Raw genomic sequence first — 27235 nt, 5'->3', positions numbered from 1 at the left:
CTTCAATCATATAGCTCACTTCGAACATTCTTCTTCTATCTCTAAGCAGCCACAAACTCGTTCTGGAATTAGGTAAGGAATGATGTTTTCCTTCAGTAAAAAGCCATTTGCTCACCTTTGAAGAAAGTGGGCAAGGGATTCTCTAGGGTTCCGTCCAGGATTCCAGGATTCTGTGCTAGAACTTGCAAATCAAAGCCTCACATAGTAACTTTTCCTTCCATCTGTCTCTCCCTCCCTCCATCCTGCTAAAAGAAACTTACTGAGTTCCCCCTAGATGACCGGTCCTGTGATGGAAGCTGAGGATAGAACGTGAACAAAAAGGAAAAAAAAAAAAAATCCCCATCTTAAAGACACTTCCATCCCCAGAGGCTTAAAAAATATTTACATAATTATAAAAATAAATATGTAATTGAAAACTTCAATGGAGGACACGAAGGGAAATTACAGGCTGCTATAGAATCCTGTAATAGAAGGATTTGATTCAAAGTTTTAACATGTCCTGAGAAAAACAAAACAAAACATGCATCTTGGTTTTAGGGGTAAAGAGAGTATTTTTGTCCATTGACCACAGCCAATAAAATACTTAAATAAAATCTCATATTATGTTATTCGTGCTCAAATAAAATTTCTTGGGCCTTTGTTTGCTTTTAAAACTTTTTCTCTTGCTATAAAAAATGACTTCAAACATGAATAGCAAAGGATATTTATTACTAGTGGCTTAGGATGCTAATTTAAGATAAGCTAGAGGGTTTTAAGAGGAATGGAAATAAAATATCCAAATTAGAGCAACAGCCCTGGATCAGAAGTCAGAGGGTTTTTGTCCCCGTCAAACACATCTGAGCTGTGCTACCTTGGCCAAGTTATACAGTGTCTCTGAACCTCAGTTTCCTCATCTCTAAAGCAAATGCCATATCTACCTTCAGTATCCTTCTGAGGGGCTTATGAGTTGAGGTACACAAAAGTGCTTTGTGCTCACCAGGCTAGAAAGTAGAGTATAAAAAGGGAGTATAAAAATTCGTGCATTTATCTCTAAATTGCTTACTAATCACTAAGCAAAAGCTATTGCCAATATTATCAGAGTCAACTACTTGGCATGTCACACTTAGTACCCTGAAAAAAATACCAGCAAATGCTTTCTGCGATAAATAACCATATGTGCACTTGCAATCCAAATTTTGCTGAGAGAAGAAAGTGGCATTGTTTGGAAATACATGGTGGCTGGATTCTTTCTTTTCTTTCTCCCCCTCTTCAAAGCATATTCAAGGACAGTGGAGTGAACACGAAAATGAGAAAAGTTCAACTTGAAAGAAAATGCCATTTTCATCGGAGGAGTGAGGTAGTAATTCTTCTTTGAGTTCCTCTCTTTAGCAGGCACCCGTATTTTCACTTTTGAAGCCTTTATATTTGGTACTGATTCCATGAAGAGTATTGCTCAAGACATACAGGCTCCATGGCCACCTGCCTTGCTTGATTAATGGGGCTGTTCTGAGAAATCATGGCCTGAAGGAGACATTTTTAACCAGTTCTGTCAGAAGGACTCACTCTGTTTACCTTCCCCGATTTCAGTGCAGGTTCTCCCAAGAGGCTCGTGAGATTTTATAAATAGCCATCATTTGTAAAATATTCCAGAAGACTCACCTCTGAAATAAGCCCATCACACTAAATAACTTTCAATTATTGACGCGTTACCATCTCAATGAAGGGGCAGTCATTTTTACATAAAAATAGAGCATTAGAAAATAAAACAGGATTTTTTTTTAACACCGTCAAGGAATGGGTTATTGATGACCAAGTTTTAACATAGTTTTAGAGAGAATTCCCTATTTATTCAATCTGATCTATTTTGTCCTTCAGGTTTTCTTCACTTAAAAAAGGAACGACATATAAAATATGAAACTCCTCAACTGTATTAATGCGAACATATTTTTTATTGAAGAATGAATGCATTTATGCTAAAGAGTCGTTTACATTTGTTGTGAAGCAGCAAGCATATCTCCGAGAGGTGCATTCCCCTCAGTGTGACTCCATGCTTATTCTACATGCCTTAACACTGGACCCACACTCGGGGGCACACGTACACACACACAAACGCAGACATGGACACACGGATACACAGACCAAAACGCCGACACCACTGCTCTCTGGATTCAATAAACTCTCATTTAAGGCTTCTGTAAGGTGTCCTAGTGCCCCTAAAATTATTACCAGGATTCAAAACAGTCTTTCAGAAAGGAGCAGTACCTGGAAAACTAGTCATCTGCTCTCGGCCTTAAATGCACGGATTTTAGCCAATCCTTTCAATGTCATTCAATAGTGACTCTTTGCGTTTATGATATTTAAAGATCCATCAAACTGAGAAAACTCAGGCTCTCTTAGTGAGAATTTCTCATTAGAAATACCGAACAAACTGGCAACTCTGACCCTAAGAGATCAATCCAATTGGAAGATAAGAAGGTCAGATTTCCCTTTAGAATGGACAGAGGTTCTCTAGATAGGTCTGGTTTATATCTTGTTTCCTACTCGAGCGTAGTGTTGAGTGATGGGTCAAAGATTCCTTAGTGATACCAACTCAGATTTGAAGCTTGCCATGAAAGGTTCATCAGAAAGGACCATCAACTAAATAAGTTACCATAAATCGGGGTTGAAGAAAGGACAGCCCACAAGGAGCTTGTTCAGTCGCTGATAACTCATTCCCTTTTTCCAACCTATCTCTGTGGTGGTGGTGGTGGTTTGAAACTCCCACTTTGTTTGATTGTTTCTTTCATCTGCTTGGTTATTTTCTTCCCTTTTGGTGTCCTGCAGTGTAGGGTGAGGCTGCATCTCTGTGGGGATGGTGGCGCGGACTGGAAGGGCGGAGAGGGAGGATGGGGCAGGCGGAGGAAGGGGGCTATTAGTAGTTGCAAGTGTTCTAAGAAGATAGATGAAGTGAATACAATAAGAGGGTACTACTTGATATACTTATGTAATAAAAGCACTACCTTTAACTGTGAATTAACTGCCAACTAGCAGGTTGTTAGCTGTAAAGCTCAATAACGGCTGTGCTGATTTGCTTACTGAGGCGAGAACCTGAAGCCAGCCAGGGGAGAGGAGCTCTCAGGATCAGCCTGAGGTGTTCCTTTAGTCCAGAGGCCTCCTCGCCAGCAACAGCACTCACCACCTCCCCACACAACTAGGGATCCTATAGGGGCATCTAACATTCTTGTTGGGTTTCATAAGGCAAGTTGGGATGGTCCATCACATAAACAGCCGCAGTGTATTTGCCTGAGAGCGCTGAAAATCGGCATGGAGAGCTCCTAGAGGGAGGCATTGGAAAATGAGAAAAAAAAAAAAAGAAGATGACCAGAGTCTAGAACTTTCCTCCCCAGCCACACTCCCACCTTCCTCATAGTCACAGCAGCAGCAGATTTCAATGTAATTACTTTAATAATACATTTCTTTAGATTTAGAATTGCTCTTCTGAATTTAAAAAGCTTGGTCAGCCAATAATTTGGCAGTCTTTTCATCCCAAATTTGAATCATTGCTTATTCATCGCTTGTCTTGAATGCCTTGACCAATGCTGCCTTTGCTGAAGCATCCTCAGTTCACTCAGCCGTCATCGGATTCCAATTCCTGGGACACCTCTTCCGAGGAGCTGTTCCTGTGGATCCGGCCGTCGCTCTTCATACTGTGGAAAGTCTTCTTGAAGGCCTCCATCATGGCGTGGGCCAGCTTCTTGGCCTCCAGCTTGCTCTCGCACTCGACAGCGTGGCAGTCCATCTGGTAGGACAGGTCGTCATTAATCTCCCTGTAAACCCAGGCGAAGATGTCAGGGCTCACGTTGTGGTCGGCGGTGCAGTAGGCAATGCGGGCCACCTGGAAGGTATCCATGTGCACCGTGGCCTCCCCTTTGTGGTCGAGGTGATGGAGCCACACTTGGAATGGTCGGATTTCCAGGAGGGCATTGGCTGGAAAGACATCTTCTCGGGCTAGCGTGTGCTTTTTCCAGAGCTCGATGACCGGCTTTTCTGTGCAGCCTGACAAAAACTGCATGCCTGTAGTGGGGACCTTACCCAGATAGGTCACCTGTAGAAGTAAGAGAGGAAGAAAAAGGAAGAGGTCAGCAGTAGGCTCTTCGTTCTGCTTGTTCACTGATGTTCTCAAACAATCATGGCGTCACCCTGGAAGGATGGAGAGACATCTTTCTTGCTCCCTAAAAGAATAACTGTCATCCGAATTTATATTTTTTCTCCCTAACAAGTTGACCCCTTGGCAAAGGTACTGAAATTTAAAAATAGGGTTAAACTTTAAAAATTAGAGTTTTAGAGACCTACTCTCCCTCCCTCAGCCCCCTTTTAAACTCAAATTAGAATGAATGATTATGATCTTTTCCAAATTTGGCATTTCTTTGACACCATAAATCCACTTGAAGTTTATTTTCAACCAAACACGCGCAGAATTTAATGATAAGAAGGAGTCAAAAGGATGTTGCATCTGAAAAACAAAATCTTTATTAAACTTATCTCCTACTCTGGTTCTCTTTCCAAATCACTAAATGTCTGATTTCACTTAAGCTACTTGCTTCTAGCAAATGCCAAGGACACAAAAACTGTTCTATTTAAATTATGGCCTAAAACATGACTGTTTTCTCACCAATTTAAAGTTTAAGCAATTTTTGAACTGATGGGCATCTGGTTAGAGTGATAAAAAATGAAAGATCTACAGATAGGTTAAGATTAGAACCCTGGTTTATCAAATAGCTAGACGGGCAATACTAAAGCAAAGAAAAATAATTCCAGGTGATTCAGATAGTGTCCTTTAAAAAATTGGTTTATGATATACCAAGAAAAGATGTTCATTCTCTCATTTTTGTTTTTTTTCACTCATCAACATGGATAGACCCTCTACCCCTGGGCACCTGCATTATGGAAACACATAAAACTGAAGAAATCATTTAAGAAATAACACAAAATAGTATGTAATTTGGCTCAAAATTAGAGGCACAGATGTAAGTGCCATGAATTTTAGGAAAAAAAGACCAGAAAAAGGTCCAGAGAAATGGTGAGAACTGAGCAAGGACATTAGCCACAGTGATTCCAAATCAGTGTTTCTGTTTAATGGGACAATAAAGTCCACAAACAAAAAGTTCAGGGCGCAGACGTTAAGTCCTGTTGCATCTTTTTGTGTTTTGGTTAGCTCTTATACAAGAGTTCATTGGCTAATCCCTTTAAAAAGATGACTCTTAGTAAAGAGGCACAAGTGCTGCCCACTCTAGAAATATTTACTAGGAATCTATTATGTACAATGGCAATGTGCCAGGTGGGAGAGGGAGGACGGAGAGGTCCAAAATCAGTGGGAAGAAAGTAGCTGAATATGTGTTCAGAGCACCGTCTTTGAGGCAGGTGAAGATGAGAATAAATCCCAGCTCATCAGTTCACCGGGTGGGTGGTCCTGGACAAACCACCAGCCCTTTGCACATGCACAGATACAAGTATGATGCGAGGCAGCCCATGAAAAGGAGAGGCGAAGGGTACCACCAAATACCCTGAGCATTTAGCAGAGCCAGTGATGGCACCCACCGTGCTCATGGAACACCTCTGGGAGGGGAGTCATTGGATTTCAAAGCATCAGAGCTTCAAAACCTAGATAGGAGCCCAGCAAATCAGATGGTGAGCAGGAAGAAGGAGCAGGAAGGCAGGGGCTGCAGCGGGGAAAGGCCTCACCTGTCTGGGCACATGGGGCACTTTGGCCTGACCACACATTTGCCCTAAGACAGACATGAAGGAGAGACAGATGGTCCATGACCTCTGGATAAAAACAGGCTGAACTTTGAAAGCTGGCCTTGCATGCCTTCTGAGGAGTCAGGTCTTCTCTGCTCTTGATGGGATGCCACTGAGGGTCTACAGTCCAAGGGGTGCCTGGATTTGATGGAGGTTGTGAACTTGGACGGCTTGACAGATGCCAGGAAGAAAGACGGATGGGGAGAGCTGCCTAGCAGCAGAATGCTCAGGCAGGAAGTTGTTGCAGCAGCACAGCCAGGAGACAGGGGCGGCCTGACTTAGGAGTGGAGGTCGTGGGAAAGGACAGTGGGGACAGATGGGAATGAGATTCAGAGGTAAAACTGACAATACTTGGCAATACACTGAAGGGGGAAAATGACTCAGACAGACACTGCAAGTGCCTGTACTCCCCAAGGAGGCGACTGGTTGAATAGTTCCTTGTCACTCTGGATTGGAGTCACACACTAAAGGTGGCTTTGTTAGGAAATGCACAAGATACGGCTCTTGACTTATACTACTTACTGAAAATGTGCTTTCTGTATATGGTATTTATGATATCTTTATTAACTTTTAACGATTTTATTTTTTTAATTGAGGTGAAATTCACATCACATAATATTAACCATTGAAAAATGTATGCTTCAGTGGCATTTAGCAGTCAAAATGCTATAAACTATCAGCTCTGTCTAGTTCCAAAGTATTTTCATCACCCCAAAGGAGACCCAGGCCCCATTAAGCAGTTACTCTCCACCGTCCCCTCGCTCCAGCCCCTGGCAACCACCAATCTGCTTTCTGTCGTTATGGATTTACTATTCTAGATAGTTCACACAATTAGAATCACAAAATATGTGACCTTTTGTGTCTGGCTTCTTTCACTTAGCATAATGTTTTCAAGGTTCATCCAAGATGTACCATGTATCAATACCTCATTCCTTTCTATGACATCTTTACTTTTGGAAGTGGAAAAGCAAATGGAGTAAACTAGTTTTAGCGTTTGACGTGAAAAGTATTCTTTCTTACTGTCCCCCCGGAAACTAGAAATAACTATGTTTATATTTGTTATATTTGATAGAAACATTCTTCAGAGGAAGGGAATCTCCTTTGATGTGCTTTAATCTCTCTCTCTCTCTCTCACACACACTCTCACACAAACACAATTTTTTAAAAAAATTATACAGTGGCTTCTATCATGATATAATTAAAGGATGAGTTTTAAAAACTTTACTGTAAGTTGTTGACGGTTCCCTCCAGTGGAAAGCAACTTAATAATAGTAAAATTTTGACAACTAAGAAAAAAATGTATTCCTCTCATAAATATTTATTATTTAAAAACTAAAGATTTTAAGGGGAATAAAGTTTTATTTTGCAAGTGTGCTTGAGAGAAGAATGGAGCAGAGATTATAACTCAAAGAGTTTAATACGACAACAATGAAAGCTATTTAATAATACGTAGACACTTATATAAAAAAATTTTTTAAACACTGAGGTTCAATGTATACATAGATGTAATCTCTTGGTACTAAAGTTACTAGGAAAGTAATATTTATTTACTGGCCCAGTTTCACTAGCATCACCTAAACAACACACTATGCACCAAGCATAAGGTCCCACATTGCTGTTTATATACATCTGCAGCCAAATGAAGCCACACACTGAATAGTAATAACTAATATTTGTATCACACTTTAGGTAAAAAGCACTTTGCATGCATTAGATCCATTGACAACGCTGTAGGTCAGGATGGAATATTATCATCACTAACCCGATTTTACAGACAAGAACCTTAGATGGGGTGGTAGCACTGGGGTATTGAATTTCTAGACCACTTTGCTATTAGATGAGAGTCGTTTCCTTGTAGTTTCACTTTTCAGCCACTTATTCATTTTTCCCATCTTTGGGCTGTCAGAGAAATTTTAGCTTTGTATGAACACCCTAGAAGCAGTGGGTCCTCCCAAAGAAAGAATAGCACTCTGTTGTTTCGTGCTTTTGTAAATGACACTCCCTTCCATGCCTGGGCATTTCTTTAAAATTTATTCTTGTTTTATAACTGCAGAAAGTAAGATTCAAAAACCTAAACTTTTCAGGTAAAACAGAACACAAAAAAATAAGGTAATATATATTTATATGTTTTATATAAACATATAATATACACTTTTTGCAAATATTTATTATATGTTTATAATATGTATATTATCTGTTTTCTAAAACTCAAAAACACATATAATCTATTTACAATGAAATCAAAGAAAAAATACTTTTAATCTAAAGAACTGCAGACTTCTGGCATCTTTCCAGAAGTTTTCTGTGAAAGGAGAGACATAAAGAAGTTCTACCAGCACTAATCCTGAATATTCCATTAGCTTCATCTTGCAAAGTATTCCTAAACCTGCATATGGAGACAGGCTAAGAGCAGATTATGTGATGATGCCTCTCAACTTTGATATTGACAAGGGCCAACGTTCACACCAACTGTTTGCTGGAGCACCACAACTTATGTCTGCTCTCAACTGGGATTTGCAGTGGAGGCCACAGAGGCTGTAGTGGACAGACATGCCCTTCCTCCAAGCACAGAATTAGCAAACATGCATCTGAAATGCCAGAGAACCGCTGACTCTCCGGTGATGGCAGCTCCAGTCCTGATGCTTGAAAATACCAGCCTCTTGGCAAGGCTCTTAGGTGCGTCTTCTCTGATAAAAATGCGCTAACCCTGCCCAAACCTTCCTAAACAGTCCCGGTAATGAACTGCTCTCTGGTTCCTGTAAGGTGTGGCCAACACAAAACATGAGTCAGAGGGTCTAACTTATACCACTGGGTGAACCTTGGGAAGTCAATGAAATTTTGTTTTGTTACCTGTGGGGAGTTGATAACTTTGTCTGAAATCCCACGAGATTACATAAATACAAAAAATAATATTAACAAGGGTACTTCTTTTTTTTTTTTTAACATCTTTATTGGGGTATAATTGCTTTACAAGGATGTGTTAGTTTCTGCTTTATAACAAAGTGAATCAGTTATACATATACATATGTTCCCATATCTCTTCCCTCTTGCGTCTCCCTCCCTCCCACCCTCCCTATCCCACCCCTCTACGTGGTCACAAAGCACCGAGCTGATCTCCCTGTGCTATGCGGCTGCTTCCCACTAGCTATCTACCTTACGTTTGGTAGTGTATATATGTCCATGCCACTCTCTCACTTTGTCACAGCTCACCCTTCCCCCTCCCCATAACCTCAAGTCCATTCTCTAGTAGGTCTGTGTCTTTATTCCTGTCTTACCCCTAGGTTCTTCATGACATTTTTTTTTCTTAAATTCCATATATATGTGTTAGCATACGGTACTTGTCTTCCTCTTTCTGACTTACTTCACTCTGTATGACAGACTCTAGGTCCATCCACCTCACTACAAATAACTCAATTTCATTTCTTTTTATGGCTGAGTAATATTCCATTGTATATATGTGCCACATCTTCTCTATCCATTCATCCGATGATGGACACTTAGGTTGCTTCCATGTCCTGGCTATTGTAAATAGAGCTGCAATGAACATTGTGGTACATGACTCTTTTTGAATTATGGTTTTCTCAGGGTATATGCCCAGTAGTGGGATTGCTGGGTCGTATGGTAGTTCTGTTTGTAGTTTTTTAAGGAACCTCCATACCGTTCTCCATAGTGGCTGTATCAATTTACATTCCCACCAAGAGTGCAAGAGTGTTCCCTTTTCTCCACACCCTCTCCAGCATTTATTGTTTCTAGACTTTTTGATGATGGCCATTCTGACTGGTGTGAGATGATATCTCATTGTAGTTTTGATTTGCATTTCTCTAATGATTAATGATGTACAGGAAAAGAATTATCTGAATAGAGTTTCCCTAGAAATGGAATAAAAAAGAAATCTCTAAGTAGAGTTTCCTTGAAAATGGAATGCAAAATGATAAAATGATGTACCAAGACACTCTCCCCTCAGAATGACCCCTTTAAATCAGCCCTGCTATCATCCTTACTGGCCCGAGTTCCTGAATCCTGATTCTGTGCACTTTCCCCTAATAAGTCAATTATTTACTACCTGCCTGCAGATATCCTAATGATCCCATTACGTTCTCCAGAGTCTGGCATTCACCCATATTGCTGACTATAAGTCACTGAAAAAAAAAACTATTCAGGCTTTAAAAAAGTGAATTTCTCTTTAATTTTTTATATATAATTTAATAGAAATGTGCCTTATGGCTCTGCTTTTCAAGGGAGACAGAGTAAAAACTTTAAAAAAAATTATCTCAAAATACGAAAGATTCAGTTATGCTGTGCATGCAGCCATGCCCTCTGTGGTTATTGGACCACAGAATACATGTGTCTCAATAAATAGAAACCCTTGAAATACAGGACTTTATCCATGTATCCCTTTATGTCAACACTCTTGCAGGGATTTACTCTAACTGTATATAGAGATCCCTTCTTGCCAGTCTTTCTCGTGTGGGAGACTTGCTTTCACACCCTCTGTAGGCACATCCTCCTTATGACAACACAGGTCTCAGTGTGCAAGGCTGCCTCGGGGCTTCCACCACTGATATAGCTGTGTAGCAATGCAGGGTCTGTGAATGAGAACCCTGTGATCCTGCCCGTCTATGAAAATATGAAAGAAGTGAATGTTTTCTACATGAATAAGTCCCTTCTGAGCCTCATCCTTAGGGGTTGCTATTTTCCAGAGCCGCAAAGCAGACGAGAAACACAGAGTCACGAAATTGTTCCCTACGTGTCCAAAATGGCAGACAGATTTTTTTCAAGGTGCCACCTCCCCAGGTGCTGGGAGAAAGGGACTTGGGAGACAACAAGAAGATTCTTCAGGAGGAGTAACAAGCCGTTGGAAATAAATACTGGCATCTCTTCCATGGTTGCAGAAACAGGCTTTGGGCAAGAAGCTTATGAATCATTCAGAGAGAAATAAACAAACAGAGCAAAGAATAATAAAAAGTTTTTCCTTCTGTGTCATTCAATGTCATAAACTGATGTCCAGACACAGACGTTTGTAATGTGTGTGAATCGGCTTTGCCTAATCCCAGCTGAAGAAAGTATTCGAGGATATTCATGGCGTGTAAAAATACAGAGAGGCCACGGAGCCAAGGGGCCCGCCAGAGTGTCTGCAGCATTTACAGTGTCTGATCAGGTGAGACCAGCGTCCTCGGAATTTCTCCTTCCCACGCATGAGTTTTCCAACACCCCAGCCAGCTCTCCATTCATGAATCACCATTCCCTTCTCATCTGAGGCAAAACAAACCCTGGTTGCCTGTCACGCGTCCTTGTGGCCGAGCCAGCACCGTTGCGTTCCTTCCTCTTGGTGGCCAGTGCATATTTCATTCTGGCCTGAAAAACCCTTGTTTAAGACCCTGACTCATCTTACCTTACACTGGACAGCCAGGTCCCTAAATGAAGATGTGAGATGGAGTGGATGATCACGTAAGAACCCAGGCACCTGGTTTCCTGGGGTCTTCCACCTTCCAGGCTGGATAAGTCCAGCTTCCCAACTTTGGAAGCCTGACTTTGGTTCAGTTTACTATGGGGTTTCTCCGGGATGACACGTCAAGAACAAAGATTCTCCAGAGGCTTTTCTTGGGATATAAAAGATCTTGTTGCTCTTTCATTGTCTGTAGGAGACTTCCTTTCCCCAGCTGACATAAAATAAGATGATATAAACACAGGATGGAGAAAACATAACTGGGAATCCCAATAGCTTTTGGGTTACAAGGCAAAAGATGAGAAAAAGAAAAGCCACTCTTACTCCTAGGCCAAATATCAGAATCAAGCTCTTCTGCTCTCACGTTAATTCCCATTTGCACATTTCCGAGAAAAGGGAAAGGACAAAATCCTGAGATTTATGATGTAGGCTTGAATCTACTCCTTCCTGGCTGGTCACAGAGGAGCAAGAATTCACTAAGCACTTTGGAGAGTGGGGATGGATCCAATACGCCAATGACCTAACAATCCACAATGCACAGACAGAAGTAATGCTAACCATGACCTTGAACTTGTATAATCTGCTTTAAGCCATGAAGACAATATTAAAGGATAAATACTGTGCACGCTGAAATCTATGAAGTTATTGTGAGAAAAAATGAAATTGATTAGCCTTGGGCTTGAAAATTAAATTTATTTACCTGTATTTTCATTTGATAAGCATTCACTAAGCACCTACTGGAAACCAGGTATATCAGTGAGTAAAACTGATAAAACTCTCTGCCCTCTTGGGGCTGACATTCCAGCTACATAGAAGATTCTTACGACTGAGTGTACAGAACTCAGCATCACATAGGCAAGTCTGGCGTCAGGGAGGAGAACATGCATGGGCCTCTGGGAATGTTTCTGATGAATCGGAAAACTTCTCTTGGGTTCAGAAAGGTCTTTCCTCTCATATGGCATAACTGGGATGAAAAAAGTCCCCATTTAGATTCTATTCCTTGGGTCAAGCTGTATCTCATGAAGGCTTATTAGTCTTTACATTCACTGTAGTTTGGCTTCCTGAGATGCTACCATGGTAGAGGGACCAGGCAGGTCAATGTCTTTGGAAGACTGCCAAGGGAGAGGGAAAGTGAGTGAGGGCTAGGAAGTGAAGGAGGTAGGAGATTCAAGGCTGACTCTGCCTCCCAAACAAGATGCCTCCCAAACAAGATGCCACTGGTAGTCTACATTTGCCCTGGCGACTAGACAGGTGGGGTGCCTGGCCTCACTTGACACCTGTGTTTTTACTCCCAGGATGCTCCAGGCACATCTAACTAATCTGCCTTCATTGAAATCTCATAGTAAAATTATAAGTTGTTTTAGGCTGCCCAGCATCTATTCTACTCTTCTTGGGTCTCTTCCTTTATTTTGGAGATCCAAAGAGCGAGTTTTCCCAGTGTTCAAACTCAAGGTACTGATAATTATATTGCAATAAATTCCTAATGATTCAAAGGTATATCATCAGCATTATGGGCTTTTAGAGCTAAATGGGGCCATTCAGACCAACCTAACACCACCCCTTTGTTGCAGAGGTGATGATTCTGATACTTGCCCTCAATCACACAGCTGGTCCCTGAAAGAGCAAGGTGTGGAATGAAGGTCTCCACCACAAGGCCAAGGTTCTTTCCACTACTCCAATCTCTTCTCCAGAAGAGGATCTGGACACTTCCTTTCATTCTTGTATCATCTACTTCTCTCTGGCCATTTCCTCAAGTGTCCACGCTGAGACCAAGGTCTGGTCAGGGACACGGAAAGGTGACACGCACTCTACCAGGACTCGTTAAACATTCTAAAAGGAGGTTGGAATCGGAGTCAAACTGCCCTTAACCTGAGATGTGTCTGCATAGCTCAGGGATTTAAATTATGATGCCTGCATCAATAATTGAAAGAAGGTGACAGGAGTGCATACCTAATATTCAGATATCATATTCCTAAAGGATTCTGAAATGGTTCTTTACAAAGCAAACAATCCCTATTTCAAAGAATAATTCCAAAGAGTAAATAGTCAACATGTGCTAAGTGTGCCCCTACCCTGCTCTTTGTGGGTCAAAGAGCACGCCAGACCACAAGAGATGTGGAATAGCTCCAGGCGCCAGGCACCATGGTGAGCAGGCTTTGGCACAGCCCTTAACCAGGACAGTCTGAGAGGCCTGAGCTCAGTTCACAGTGGATCTGGGCATCCTTTCTCATTGCAATAGCTCGAGGGTCCTACTCCTCAGTTCTTCAGGCTCTTTTAACTCATTCCTAAGAAGCCCAGATGATTCTGGACCAAAACTACAGTTTTCTTCTCCAGAGTGAGTCTTGGGTCTCATTCTGGGGCCTATTTTTTGGCAGATCTACCTCATCCTCATCAGGATAAGAGGAGACCCAGCCATCCTATGGCTAGACAAGGATGGGGACCAATTGTGGTCATTCCCCATAAGGCCATCCTTCAGAGTCTTTTGCCTTATATCTCTTTGGCCAGGCTTGGATGGCTGACCAAGAGGCAGGGGGTGAGCCTGGCTGCCTAGGGTAAGCCTACCTCTGACTTTAACAGCACATTTCGGTTATCCCTAAAAGGGATGGTGATGACCCAGAAAGGCTTACAGACTTATTCATTTCTTCCCCAGTAGTAGCAACAATGCTGGCAGTAGAATGTAGATTTTCTAATATGCATATCCTCTGGAGCACATTTATGCATATGCCTTTGTTTAGTGCTATTTATTTCAGTAGCTTTCCTAAGGCCACACATATTGATAATACTTTTTTTTTTATTGTTTAGCAGTTCTTCCCAAGTATTGGAATGGGTTATGTTGATATCTATAAAAATATTAATAAAAATTTTACTGGAAGATATATTTTCTTTTTATTATGTAAATGTATATCATGGTGGGGAAAAGCAAATTTACTAAGACCCAATATCAAGAAATAATTATGTGCAATTTTTGCATTCTAACAAAGAGATGAACATTGCTTCTGCTGTTAAATACAGCATGTGTCTCACAATTAGGAATTTAAGTGACAGATTTATTTCTGTTATTCATATTACAGCTTAGTTCCACTGATGCAGAGTGGCTTGAGACGCTGTGTCCCATCTTGCATTTATCAAGCAGTCCCAATGTGCAATTTGTCCTGTCAGTTGGCTCTTGGATGTGTGAAGCTTGGAAATATTGTCATTGTCACTGTCAAAGACAGAAGCAATTAATCTAGAAGGCACTGAAGTGTGCTTCGGAAGACAAAGTCACTTAATAAAAATGACATCACATTAAAACATACATTCCCTCATCTGGCCCCTTCTGGTGAGCTGGCCCAAGGATGGCAAAACCATCGTTCTACTCAGTGGCACAAGAACAGTTTATTTCGAGACAAGTCTGATATCTCCCCTTCTGCCTTCTAATCCGTGGAATATACCACAAAGGGAGAAATTCAGTAGAGCTCTCTAGGCCCTTAAATGTTCACAATGAGAAAATTCTCTACATGATAAATCAGTATGAAGCACACTGCCTGTGTGCTATCCTGACAAATGGATTCAAGGGACAAGCAGTGGTGGCAGGTAAAAGAATGTCACCAATTTTTGTCCTTATAGCGCTTTATCAATTCATTTTCCTTAGCACACAACTTGTTAGCAATGGGCCAGGAAAGGCAGTAAACATTTAGAAAGAATAACGTAGAGACAACATTTGGTTGAAGGTAATAAAATAAACACACCAATCTGCTGGCTACAAGTCTAGAGCTCTTACTAGTAGGCCAGTGGAGGTTTGAAACAAGAGAGGTACTGTGAGGCTAACTAAACACGGAATTACCAAGTAGTCCAGAAAAATGAAGACTTACGTTCAAACAAAACCTTTATGTGAACGTTCAAGGTAGCTTTATTTGTAATAGCCCAAAACTAGAATCAGTCCAGAGGCCTTTCAACAGGTCAACAGCTAATTGCGACACATCCATTCCATGGAATACTACTCAGCTAGAAAAAATGAACTACTGATACATGGAACAACTTGGATGAATCGCCAGGGAATTCTGCTGAGTGGGAAAAAAAAATCCCAAAAGATTACATACTGTATGATTCCATTTATATATCATTTCTGAAATGAAAACATTTTAGAAATAGAGAACAGATTAGTGGTCGCCGGGGGTTAGTGATGGAGGCGAATGGTGGAGGTGGGGGTGGTGGTTATAAAAGAGAAACACGAGTCATTATTGTGAGGGACTTGTTCAGTGTCTTGACTGTGGGGATAGATACATGAATCTACACATGTAGGAAAATTGTATAGGGCTAAATACACATACACACATAAATGAGTACAAGTAAAACTGGGCAAATCTGAATAAGATTGGTGGATTGTATGAATGTGATATTAAATTATAGTTTTGCAAAGTGTGATCATTGGAGAATACTGGGAGAAATGTATGTGGGGTCTCTCTGGATTACTTCTTACAACTGCATGTGAATCGATTCTCTCAATAAAAATTTCAATTAAAAAAATCATCTCATCCATTTCATTGAGTTAGTTTTCTAATAAAACTACCTTTTACTTATAATTATTTATCAAAATTTGCAATATATTCATGTTGTTCTGACCAATGGATATACATACTAATTGTAAGGCTAACTCAAACCAGAGAAATATTTTAACTTACACATGTATTATATTTTAGAAAACAATTTTTGAAAATGTCAATTATTTATATATATATATTGGGCTGGCAAAAAAGTTCCTTCAGCTTTTAAGTAAAGATAAAAGACATTTTTCATTTTCACCAAGAACTTCACTGAACAACAGATTCACCATTTTGTTCCACTACCTTCTGCCACTTTTCAGGCAACTTCGTAATTTCATTTTCGCAAATTTTTTTATCTTTTTGAGCAAAGAACTGTTCCAGGTGCCTTTTACAGTCTTCCAGGAAATTGAAATTTTTTCCATTAAGAGAATTTTGTAAAGACCAAAATAAATGAAAATCTGAAGGTGCAATGCCTGGTGAATATGGCGGATGAATCAGAACTTCCCAGCCAAGTTGTAACAGTTTTTGCCTGGTCAGCAAAGAAACATGCGGGCTTGAATTATCCTGATAGAACATTATGCGTTTTCTGTTAACTAATTCTGGACGGTTTTGGTCGAGTGCTGCTTTCAGTTGGTCTAACTGGGAGCAGTACTTGTTGGAATTAATCGTTTGGTTTTCCGAAAGGAGCTCATAATAGAGGACTCCCTTCCAATCCCACCATATACACAACATCACCTTCTTTGGATGAAGACCGGCCTTTGGTGTGGTTGGTGGTGGTTCATTTCACTTGCCCCATGATCTCTTCCGTTCCACATTGTTGTACGGTATCTACTTTTCATTGCCCATCACAATTTGTTTTCAACATGGAACGTTTTCGTTATGTTTCAGTAGAGAATCGCATGCGGAAAAGCAGTCAAGAAGGTTGTTTTTGCTTAACTTATGTGGAACCCAAATATCAAAGCGATTAACATACCCAAGCTGGTGCAAATGATTTTCAAGCTTGATTTGGATATTTTGAGTATGTCAGCCATCTCCCGTGTGGTATAACGTTGACTGTTCTCAATTAATGTCTAGATTTGATCGCTATCAACTTCAACTGGTCTACCCGACCGTGGAGCATCGTCCAGCGAGAAATCTCCAGCACAAAACTTCACAAACCACTTTTGACACTTTTGATCTGTCACAGCACCTTCTCCATATACTGCACATATCTTTTTTGCATTTCAGTTGCGTTTTTACCTTTCTTGAAATAATAAAGCGTAATATGATGAAAATGTTGCTTTTTTTCTTCCATCTTCAATATTAAAATGGCTACACAAAAATTCACCAATCTTGGTAAGTTTTTTTTTAAATGTACCCTGATATGACAGCTGTCACAATACAATCTAACAAAATTATTTCGAATGAAGTTAAAGACAAGGAAGTGCTACCAGAGCCAGCATACGGAAAAAAAACGAACAAACTCTTTGGCCAACCCTATATATATGTGTGTGGGTGTGTGCGTGTGTGTGTGTGTGATATATCAGAGGACACGTGACAGAGTGGGAAATAGATGATTAAACTCTGAAATCCATTCTCTCCCTTTCTTCAGGGAGAGGGGAGATGACCCTAGAACAGAGAGAAATAATCTCCTTGTCAACTTGTTAACAGCAGACCTGCTATTTGCTAGCAGGCAAGTCCTTATCTATGGAATACTTCATGTAGGATGTACTTGTTTGCCTAGAGTTGCTTGTGCTGGAGTTATGGCACGTGGCTTCCAGGAAAATGTCTCACAGGCTATGTAACGAAGTATAAAATGGAGATGTTTCTCTCCCATCCATTCTTCTAAGGGCTCATTCATCGTTCCTAAAAATCACTTCATCTCCCCTAAATTGCCTACGTTCTCTCTCCCCTTCCTCTATTAAGATGATATATAAGCTCCTAAATCTTGCTGCTCTTTTTAAGGGGGAGAGAATATTCACTTTTTTTTCTCTGTGACTCTTCTGTTCATGTGATATTAAAATAAATAAATCAGTACACCTTTAAAAAAAATGGAGATGTTTCATATTTCTGTGTAAGTAGTATAACTGCATATGGAATAAGGTTATCTTCTATGTTAATTTGGGCTAGACTGTCTGTGATGCAGCAAGAAAGGACTGAAAGAGACGCACTGACAGTCCCAGATGTCAGCTTATTTTGCCTGTGCCTTCTGATTATTTGTTTCCCTGAAATTATTAGCAAAGCTTGGTACAGGATGAGATTTCTGATTTGAACATCCCACACTGTATGTAATCTCACAGGGTAATAAATAGAAGACTTTCAAGCATACACTTACTTATATTAGGATGACATTCTGTGGAAAATGGAAGGGTTATTAGAGACCACGAATGAAGTGTGATAAAGTTTATGATTGTTAAAGAAGACCTTGTTCATGATATGTTTTAAACTACCAAAAATAAAATAGCTAGCTAGTGGGAAGCAGCCGCATAGCACAGGGAGATCAGCTCGGTGCTGTGTGACCACCTAGAGGGGTGGGATAGGGAGGGGGGGAGGGAGACACAAGAGGGAGGGGATATGGGGGTATATGTACATGTATAGCTGATTCACTTTGGTATAAAGCAGAAGCTAACACACCATTGTAAAGCCATTATACTCCAATAAAGATATTAAAAATAAATAAAGATAAAAAAATAAATAGATGCTGGTTTGGTATTTAGGTTATATTGACTACATTTTAAAAAGCCATGCAGCAATTGTATTTAAAATTACAGTATTTAAAACATGATCAAAATTAAATCCTTTGCAACTATTTAAATGTATGATGGAAATATTTGCTATATACTTAAAAATGTGTGGTCAGCTACAACACTTACACATTTTGTAAAAAACTAAACGTAACCCCTAGAATATGTCTTACCTGACTGTTGTGTGAAAGGTCTACTCATAACTAGAGAAATGCAAACTAAAACCACGTGGAGATGCCTTTCTCAGCCATCAGACTGGTGAGAATTAAAGAGTATGGCTCACACAGTGCTGGCAAGGCTCTGAAGAAACAGACACTCTCATATATTGCTGGATATGCAGTAAACACTGACACCGATACAGAGGTGTGCTTGTGTGTAAATGCATACATTCACACACGCATTCCTATTTCTCTCAGCAGTGACCACTGAGAGACTCTGCAGCAGTGACATGCCAGTAGCAAGGCACACACCTGAAACCCAAATCCTGGTTTCTAAATATCATTCTCCACTGAAAGGAACCAGCCCTTCTTAGAGAAATAGTTGATTCCAGAGCTGGCACATGAAAAGTATGAGATGATCTTGAAATATGCTGCACCACAAAGTAGGAAAGTGCTCAAAGAATGACAGAAATATGTCCAAAGGACAGGGCACCAGCTTTTAAAGGTGCTCCTGTTAACCAAACTGAGGACGATTTGACCATCAAAATAAATAATGATAGTAATGATTACAACCCACAAAATAAGTAAGAATCCACGAGTCAATGTTGATATAAATAAAGTTAATGGGAGAGAAGAAAAGTTCTTATAATAGAATAAAAACTAGTAAAGGTAGAGATGATGAGATTAGAAAATCACCATTTGGCAACCACCGTAGTAGCAGACGGTTCAAGAAAGAATAAGCATCAATGAACGCTAAAACAAGGGGCTAAATGTCTGCTGAGAAGTTGGATACTTATATAACTTCAAAGTATCTCCCCACAAGATGCCTAGTAATTACAAATGGAGAGCAGTCAATTTTCAGGAGAGAAACTTAGCAGACCCCATCACAGCAAGTGACAAAGTAATGTGCACTGTGAAGGACACAGCATCACTTCTGTGACCTCCCTGCTAATCACCTGAAGCTGATCATGTGGAAATGTTGGACAAACCCAAATAGAGGGTACTGTTTAAACTTCAAAAACAAAAAGGTCAGAAGGACAGAAGGGAAAAAAAAGGGAATCTGCTCTAGATTAAAGGACACTAAAGAGACCAGTCATGTAATCCTGGATTGCATCCTGGGCCATCATTTATTTTTCTTTTGATATAAAGTACATTAGTCCACAACCTTCAAAATATCAATAAGGACTTTAGATAACATAATAGTACTGTATAAATGTTAATTCTCTGATTTTGGTATTTTATAAGAGAGTAACCTTATATATAAATATAGATAGACAGATATAAGGATATATAAGAATGGTTATATAAGATAATACCCTAGCTTCTAGGAACTACACCCCGATGTATAGGGGCATCATCTCTTATCATGAAAGGGGGGATGGGAAATGAGTGATCAAGTAAATAAACATTTTAGAATCATACATATAGAAGTAGTTTATAATAACTTTTCAACATTTTTGTGTCTAAAATTATTTCATACTAAAAAATTTAAAAGAAGATAAATGAGTATATGTGCCCCTGACTCAACGCTAATTTAAGTAGAAAATAAAAAGAGTTTTATGAGCATATGTAGCTGACTAAGCAATGTTCATCTTCTGAAGGGTAAGTTTGTGATCAAAATCCACCCCCTCATGCTGACTGAATTAATCTAGCTTGGTGACACGTGACAAATTCTACTCTAATCTTACTGGTGCACCTAAATCCGGGGATTTAAGTGGGCATGTGACAGGTTAAATTTTCTTCCATAAGCAAGCAGTACCTTTAGCAATCAAATCTGTAATGACTCAAGAGCTTTAAATGTCATATTTACCTTCTGTTTCCAAATAGAAACCAATGCATGATGTAAAGATCATTTTTAATCACTAGCATCATCAGGATTGTACATTCTTAGTTAAAACTTATCTTGGAAACATAGCTTTCCTGCTCTCTAACTCTTTGATAATATTGTTGCTATTTGTCTCTATACCAAAATTATCACACTGAAAAAAAACTCCTATAGGATTTTCCTACTGGATTTCTTTTTAAGAAAGGAGAGTGATATCAAATATTTAGAAATACAGAAACAAGTACTTGTAATATAGAGGCTTGTTTATTGTAGCTTTGAAGGGTGTCTTGTTAAAGTCACAGGTGATGAGTATATTCTTGAGAGGAGAAAAAAGAAGGAAGTTTCTCTTTGAATGCTGGGAAAACAAGAACACAGAATGAAGTGGAATCATAGGATCATTTTGAGATGAAGGACCACTTCAGCAAGTACATTGATTTTTATTAAGAGTGCACTTGCACTGGAGCAAACGTTTCAAATCTTGATGGATTTAGGAAAAGCAAGAAGCTCTTCTGCTATTTTTCAAGAAGCACCTGCTCAGCGGTCAGAGAGTCTTACTTTCAGCCACAGTGGAGTAGTACCAGCAGCGAAAAGGTGCAATCACCATCCAGTAGACAGATTCAGGACCACTTCCCTCCAACTTGCTCAGCAGAAACAAAGAGCCATGGAGGCCATCAGCCTAGATCAACAGAAAATGCAGCCTGACAACTCGAGGTGGAGACCTGTGAACAGCATCAGAAGGGACATATGTGTGGACAGCAAAGGGAGAACAAGGAGAACGTCCTGTCCATAATTTTTGAAGCCCTTTGCAAAGGGGCCTGTCTGACTCTCTAGACCCTGGAGACTTCATACACATAAAGCAAAGATGCAGAAACCATGACTCACAGATTCAGGCCAGGAAAGCAGGAAACCTGTTTAAAAAAAAAAATTACTTTCATTGTTTTAGTATCTCCTTATAAGGGTGAAAATCTTCCCTGTAAATTCACTGGATCTTACATATGGGTCTTGGCTTATTGATTTTTTTTTTTGGTTGAGTGCATTCTATTCTTCCAGTGCCATGTTCTCACTTTCTCTCCATCACCTGCCCAACAGGGAGGCTGAGATGCTTAATGTGGTGAGATCTAAAGGGACCTAAAGGACAGTCCATGGACGTGCAGAAATACAAAGCCCTGTCACTGAGAGAGCCGGTGCTGGTTCAGCCCATCTCTCCTCGTTCTACCAGGAAGGTGGTGTGACAGTTAATTTTCTACTCAACTGGGTCCTGGAGTGTCCAGACACTGGCTAAACATTACTCTGGGTGTGTCTGTGAGGATTGTTTCTGGAGGATATTAACGTGTGAGTCCTTAGACTGAGTAAAGCTGACGGCCCTCCCCAATGTAGGTGGCCCCATCCAGATGAGGGCCTGGATAGAATAAAAGGTGGAGTAAAGGAGAATTTGCTCTCTCTGACTGACTGTCTTCAAGCTGGGACATTGGTCTTCTCCTGCCTTTAGATTTGGACTCAGGCTGGAACTACACCATTGGCCTTCCTGGGTCTTAGCGTGCCAACTGCAATTCTTGGGAATTCTCATAAGCCTATTACTTAGGATAAATCTCTTAATTATATATATAATAAACAGAGGATCCCCAACCTGCAGTGGTTCGACTTACAGTTTTTTGACCGTACGATGGTGCAAATGCGACATGCATTCAGTAGAAACTGTACTTCAAATTTCGAACTTTAACTCTTTTTCCAGACCTGCAGTATGATTCTTTCTTGTGATGCCAGGCAGCAGCAGTCACCACAGCCCCTGCTCAACCAGACATCCACGAGGGTGAACAACTGACACACTTTCAACCATTCTGGACCCAGACAACCATTCTGCTTTTCGCTTTCAGTACGATACTCAATACATTACATGAGAGAGTCAACACTTTAGTATAAAATAGAGGTTTTTTTAAGATGATTTTGCCCAGCCGCTGGCTAAGTCAGTGTTCTGAGCACATTTAAGGTAGGCAAGGCTAAACTACGACGTTTAGTAGGTTAGGTGTATTAAATGCATTTTTGACTTATGACGTTTTCAATTTACAATGGGTATATCAGGATGGAACCCCACTGTAAGTCAAGAAAGGTCTTTATATAAGTAAGTCTATCTATTAGTCTTTATCTGGTATGTTCCAGACAGAGGCCAGCTGGGTTCTGGACAAAAGACCACTGTGACTGACTCTGGGGGATGCTGGGATGAGCTGTCACTGAGATTGACATTGTCATCACAGCCTAATCTACACGCCCTCCCCTTCCTCCCTGTGCATTCTTACAATAGTGGTCCAAAACTTTCATGCCATGAACAGTTTTGAAGAGGCAACCTGGATTGAAATAGGTGAATGTCCTCTCTCCAAGGGTCACGTAAATACAGATCCTGTGATCTAGATCTAGATATGTGCGCACACACACACACACACATTCTATTGGTTCTGTTTCTCTCGAGGACCCTGACTAATACAGGTAGGATCCACCACTCCACCACCACCTGTCCTCTCTTCCCTGCTTGCACCCCACAAATTCTGCCCCTCATCATCCCCTCTCCTTACTTTAGAGGTAGCCCTGAATGTTCCTCAATTACTGCCAGCTCTCAAACTCTACACAGTGATTTCGTAAGAGTGATTCTACAGAGAAGCTAAGCTGTGAAGTCTCTGAAGGGAAGTAGACTAGGGAAGTCACACTTGATTCCCCTTCATCACCAACTTATACTTGGGGAAAACAATGAGATGAATCTTCGTGCTCATCATTTCCTGACAGAACAGGCCATCCTTAGCCTCGCACAGGAAGTGCCCTGGCTTGGACTGTCAGGGAGTTCAGAGCAGAGAGGCTGTGCCTTCAGGAGGTCCTGGCACCTCTCTTTCCCAGGACTCTCTCTCTTTGTGCTTCTTGTGAGGCTCCTCCATTTTGCCTTGTGTAAAACTGTCTAGGAATTGATAATAACAGCCCCCTTTAGAGTGTAGACGGCTAGAATGCAGAGATGTGTGTCATATTGACAGCACACCACACACTGCTTGAGCCCATTAAATATTAAAGAATAAAAAAGTCAGTTAATTCTCCTTAACCTCCAACATTTCCATTGCATAATAGCATTATAATTTTCAAACTCTTCAAATTCACGCTAGTTTCATGTGAAGAGTTTCTTTTCCTTTTTGGTGTTGGTCTATTTGTAAGGGTGAATGAATGATAATTTAATAATAATTAATAACAATTCAATGACTAAAATGAATGACCGGTATCCTGAGAAAATAAAGAAGATATCAAGGGAACCTGAAATACAGCCAACCTGATATTTAAGGGTCTTTTAAAATTAATTTTCCTTACTCACTGGTTTAAAGGAACAGGAGCCAGCAGAAGAGGTTAGGAGCTGCTGGTGCCTTTGTTTGTTTTGGTGGTTCTCTTGATTTGCTCAAGGTTTCTCTACTGTCAGGCCCCTATTACCACAGCTGGCAGTGTTGTCTTATTTTGTTTGGTCAGTGCTTTTCCCAAAACTTATGCACATGCTCACAAGGTAACAAGAGCACCAGCACGCCTGGATGGGCTGCACCAGGAACAAAAAGATGGAGACCAGAGTTTGGAGTGGAAATGAGAGGCTGGGGAAGACTTCCTTTTCTGAACGCAGCTATGAGCAAGTTTCAGGAAGCTGGGAGATTTCAATTAAACGGCAAACGTCTCAAGTCCAAGTCAAGATGCTGGCCCTGCCCGCCCAGGACACGTCAGTCTTAGTCTCTGGGTCTCAGGCCAAGAGCAGCAAACCACAGCAAGGTCACTTAACACGCCCCGAATTTGTGCAATCACAGAATTGGCAGATGAGGCCCCTTCTGTGATAGGAATGCCTCCACTGCCTTCCTCAAGGACCAACAGCTTAAATCAAACTCGACATCACCCATCTCTGTCCACAGTCAGTCTGCTTGGCCTGGTGGCAGTTCAATCCAGGGGCTAAAGGAGAAAATGGCTTCTCACTGATTCTCACTGATTCCAGCAAAAAACCTACCCACCCTAGCAGGACCCACACGGCAGTGAGGCGATGTTTCCTTCCATTGAACAAACAGATTCAGTAAAAAACTAAACAAGCTGGGAGTGATGCTACGTTTTCCCACCAGTCAAACCTTAGTCCTAATACATAAATGTACGCACTCCACCAACTCCCTAAAATTCTTTTCCTGCAAAGCCTTTTTTGTGTGTGAATGCTAAAATGAATTCATTTATTTTTATTTATTTTTATTGAGGTATAGTTGATTTACAATATTATATGTTCCAGACGTACAATGTAGTGTTGGTTTTCCCTTCACGTACACGAAGGGAACACCAACGTTCAGGCCAAGGGCACTGCCCAGCTTTCAGCCATGGGCTTCCAGAACCATACAGGGTTAGAACCAACCTGGGAAAAGGGCCACCTGCCTATTCTGGGCCACCCTGGGTCACGTGGACCTACGCAGCTACACTCTGCACCCAGAGTCATGCAGTTTCTCTTGAGTTGATATTTTTATCTGGTCCTCACTCTTCCAGCAAAAAGAATCCAAATTCAGACCAAAGGTCTGGACCAGAAGCAGACATCAGGCCACCCTCCTCTTTTCTGGTCAACATACCCAAAGAAAACTTTTCCATCCAACTCCAGCTCCAAATGGGAAACCCTCAGACACTAGGGAAGGGCAGGCAGGGAGGCGATTTCTGTCCTAATCACTTCGGGCCCCAGTTTAGCTGAGTATGGATGGCCTATTGACCCAAGAAAACACAACAAGAAAAAAACAGAACAAAGCATAATCCTCTTCATTAAAGCCAGTACTGCACTAAGTAACAATCTGATCAGGAAAAAAAGAAATAAACACAATATGAATTTTTTTAAGAGATAATATTCAGTTTTATGTCACCAGGAAATTAAGTTAAAATAAACTTATTAAGACTTTGAATTATTTATGTAGGAGTCTTATCCAAAATATAAAAATAATAATAGCATCTAACATTTATGGAGTGATAGCTATCAGTAGCCTTGTGAGATAAGTACTGTTATCATTCCCAATTTTGTTATCATTCTCAGTGGAACTGAGATACAGAGAGGTTAAGTCATTGAGCCAGAGGTCACACAGGCAATCTGGATTCAAAGCTCAACTGTTAAGGGCTTCTCACATCGCTCCTTTGAATCAAAATAGGCTCTGCATTCAGACGCTATACAGTCTTGGCTTGAGAGCCTGAACAAGGAGTTTTTAATGGCTTGGTTTCAAGACTCTGCTCTACTTGTTAGAGCAAGACCTCAACCAGAGGTGGTACAACGACAAGAGGAAATAAAAACAGTAGATTCTGCATACTAAGATTGGGGATATAAAGAAACCAAAAGGTCCCCTTATGACATACACTGTGACTTAAAACAGATTTTGCTTTTTAGGGTGAGCCCTATGGTGGCAGATTACTTCTGCTTGTGATATGAGGAGTGATGCTTTTATATCTAGTCTCCTTCTGGGTGTGAACGAATGAGCTGAAGCCACATGGAATAGGATCTAGTGATTTTCCCCTCATTAAAAAACCCTCCTAATGGACCTAAGTCATAGAGAGTCCCCTGACCTAAGGGTCCCTTTGGAATAGCACTGTGAACATATCCCAACCCTCTTTACTACCAAGATCTGTTCCTACCCACATGGTCTTGCCAACCCTCCCTTGGCCCTAGAGCAGCGGTCGCCAACCTTTTTGGCACCAGGGACCAGTTTCGTGGAAGACAATTTTTCCACGTACTGTGGTGGGCCGATGGTTTCGGGATGATTCAAGTGCATTACATTTATTGTGAACTTTATTTCTATTATTATTACATAGTAATATATAATGAAATAATTATACAACTCACCATAATGCTGGCAGGAGGCAGAGCTCAGGCAGTAATGAGAGCGATGGGGAGCGGCTGTAAATACAGATGAAGCTTCACTCGCTCGCCTGCCACTCACCTCCTGCTGGGCAGCCTGGTTCCTAACAGGCCACAGACTGGTACTGGTCTGTGGCCTGGGGGTTGGGGGCTCCTGCCCTAGAAGAAGGGACCCTCTGAAAGGGACAGGTCTCTCAATTGCAAAGAGGAGTTAGATCCATGCTGGGCTGCCATTTATTTTTTCTCTCCTATATATACTTCTCCTGGTTAGGAAAGAGGAAACAAAGCAACACTTGCAACTCCAAGGCCCTAGCCAGAGGAGAGAAGCAACCCAAAGACTGATCCTGAATGCTCCACTCAGGGGTGCTAACCAGGGCAGGAAGGGGCTGAAATCCCACCAGCACCGTGGGGTCAAAGGGAAGAGCAGAAGCAGTGGTTGATGACATACGTTAAAACCATAGTGTGCGCTATGCTATTTTATTTATTTATTTTTTGCGGTACGCGGGCCTCTCACTGTTGTGGCCTCTCCCGTTGCAGGCTCCGGACGCGCAGACTCCGGACGCGCAGACTCAGCGGCCATGGCTCACGGGCCCAGCCGCTCCGCAGCATGTGGGATCTTCCCGGACCGGGGCACCAACCCGCGTCCCCTGCATCGGCAGGTGGACTCTCAACCACTGCGCCACCAGGGAAGCCCATATTTTTTAATTTTTATCAATGTAACATTTTACTTTGTTTTATTTTTATAATTTTAGACATGAAACATACTTTCAATATGAACTCTCACGGCTTTTGTTTTATGAATTCTTTATAAATTTTTAAAGTAACAGTATTGTGGGTTTTATGCAAAATTAATATTGCTATATAGAATACTGTCATATTACTGGAGTTTGGCACTCACCACATGACCCGAGAAATTAAATGCAAACTTGATTGTACA

General features: G+C 40.9%; 1 protein-coding gene across 2 annotated transcripts in view; it reads right to left on the bottom strand.

The window, feature by feature from the left end:
* Positions 1-3404: 3404 nt before the first annotated feature.
* Positions 3405-27235, bottom strand: part of PID1 (phosphotyrosine interaction domain containing 1) — a 262768-nt gene continuing 238937 nt past the window's right edge. For both annotated transcript variants that reach the window (XM_022567887.3, XM_022567888.3), the window contains one exon: positions 3405-4063. In XM_022567887.3, the coding sequence (XP_022423595.1) occupies positions 3587-4063 (477 nt within the window). In that variant the 3' untranslated portion in view covers positions 3405-3586. The remainder of the gene's footprint in view (positions 4064-27235) is intronic.

Source organism: Delphinapterus leucas, chromosome 8, assembly GCF_059928025.1.
Source record: "Delphinapterus leucas isolate spDelLeu-1000000601 "Yukka" chromosome 8, BTC_Dleu_Yukka2, whole genome shotgun sequence".
NCBI classification, from domain to species: Eukaryota; Metazoa; Chordata; class Mammalia; order Artiodactyla; family Monodontidae; genus Delphinapterus; species Delphinapterus leucas.
The sequence above is the reverse complement of the archived record's forward strand: the minus strand, read 5'-3'. Positions and strand labels throughout refer to the sequence as shown.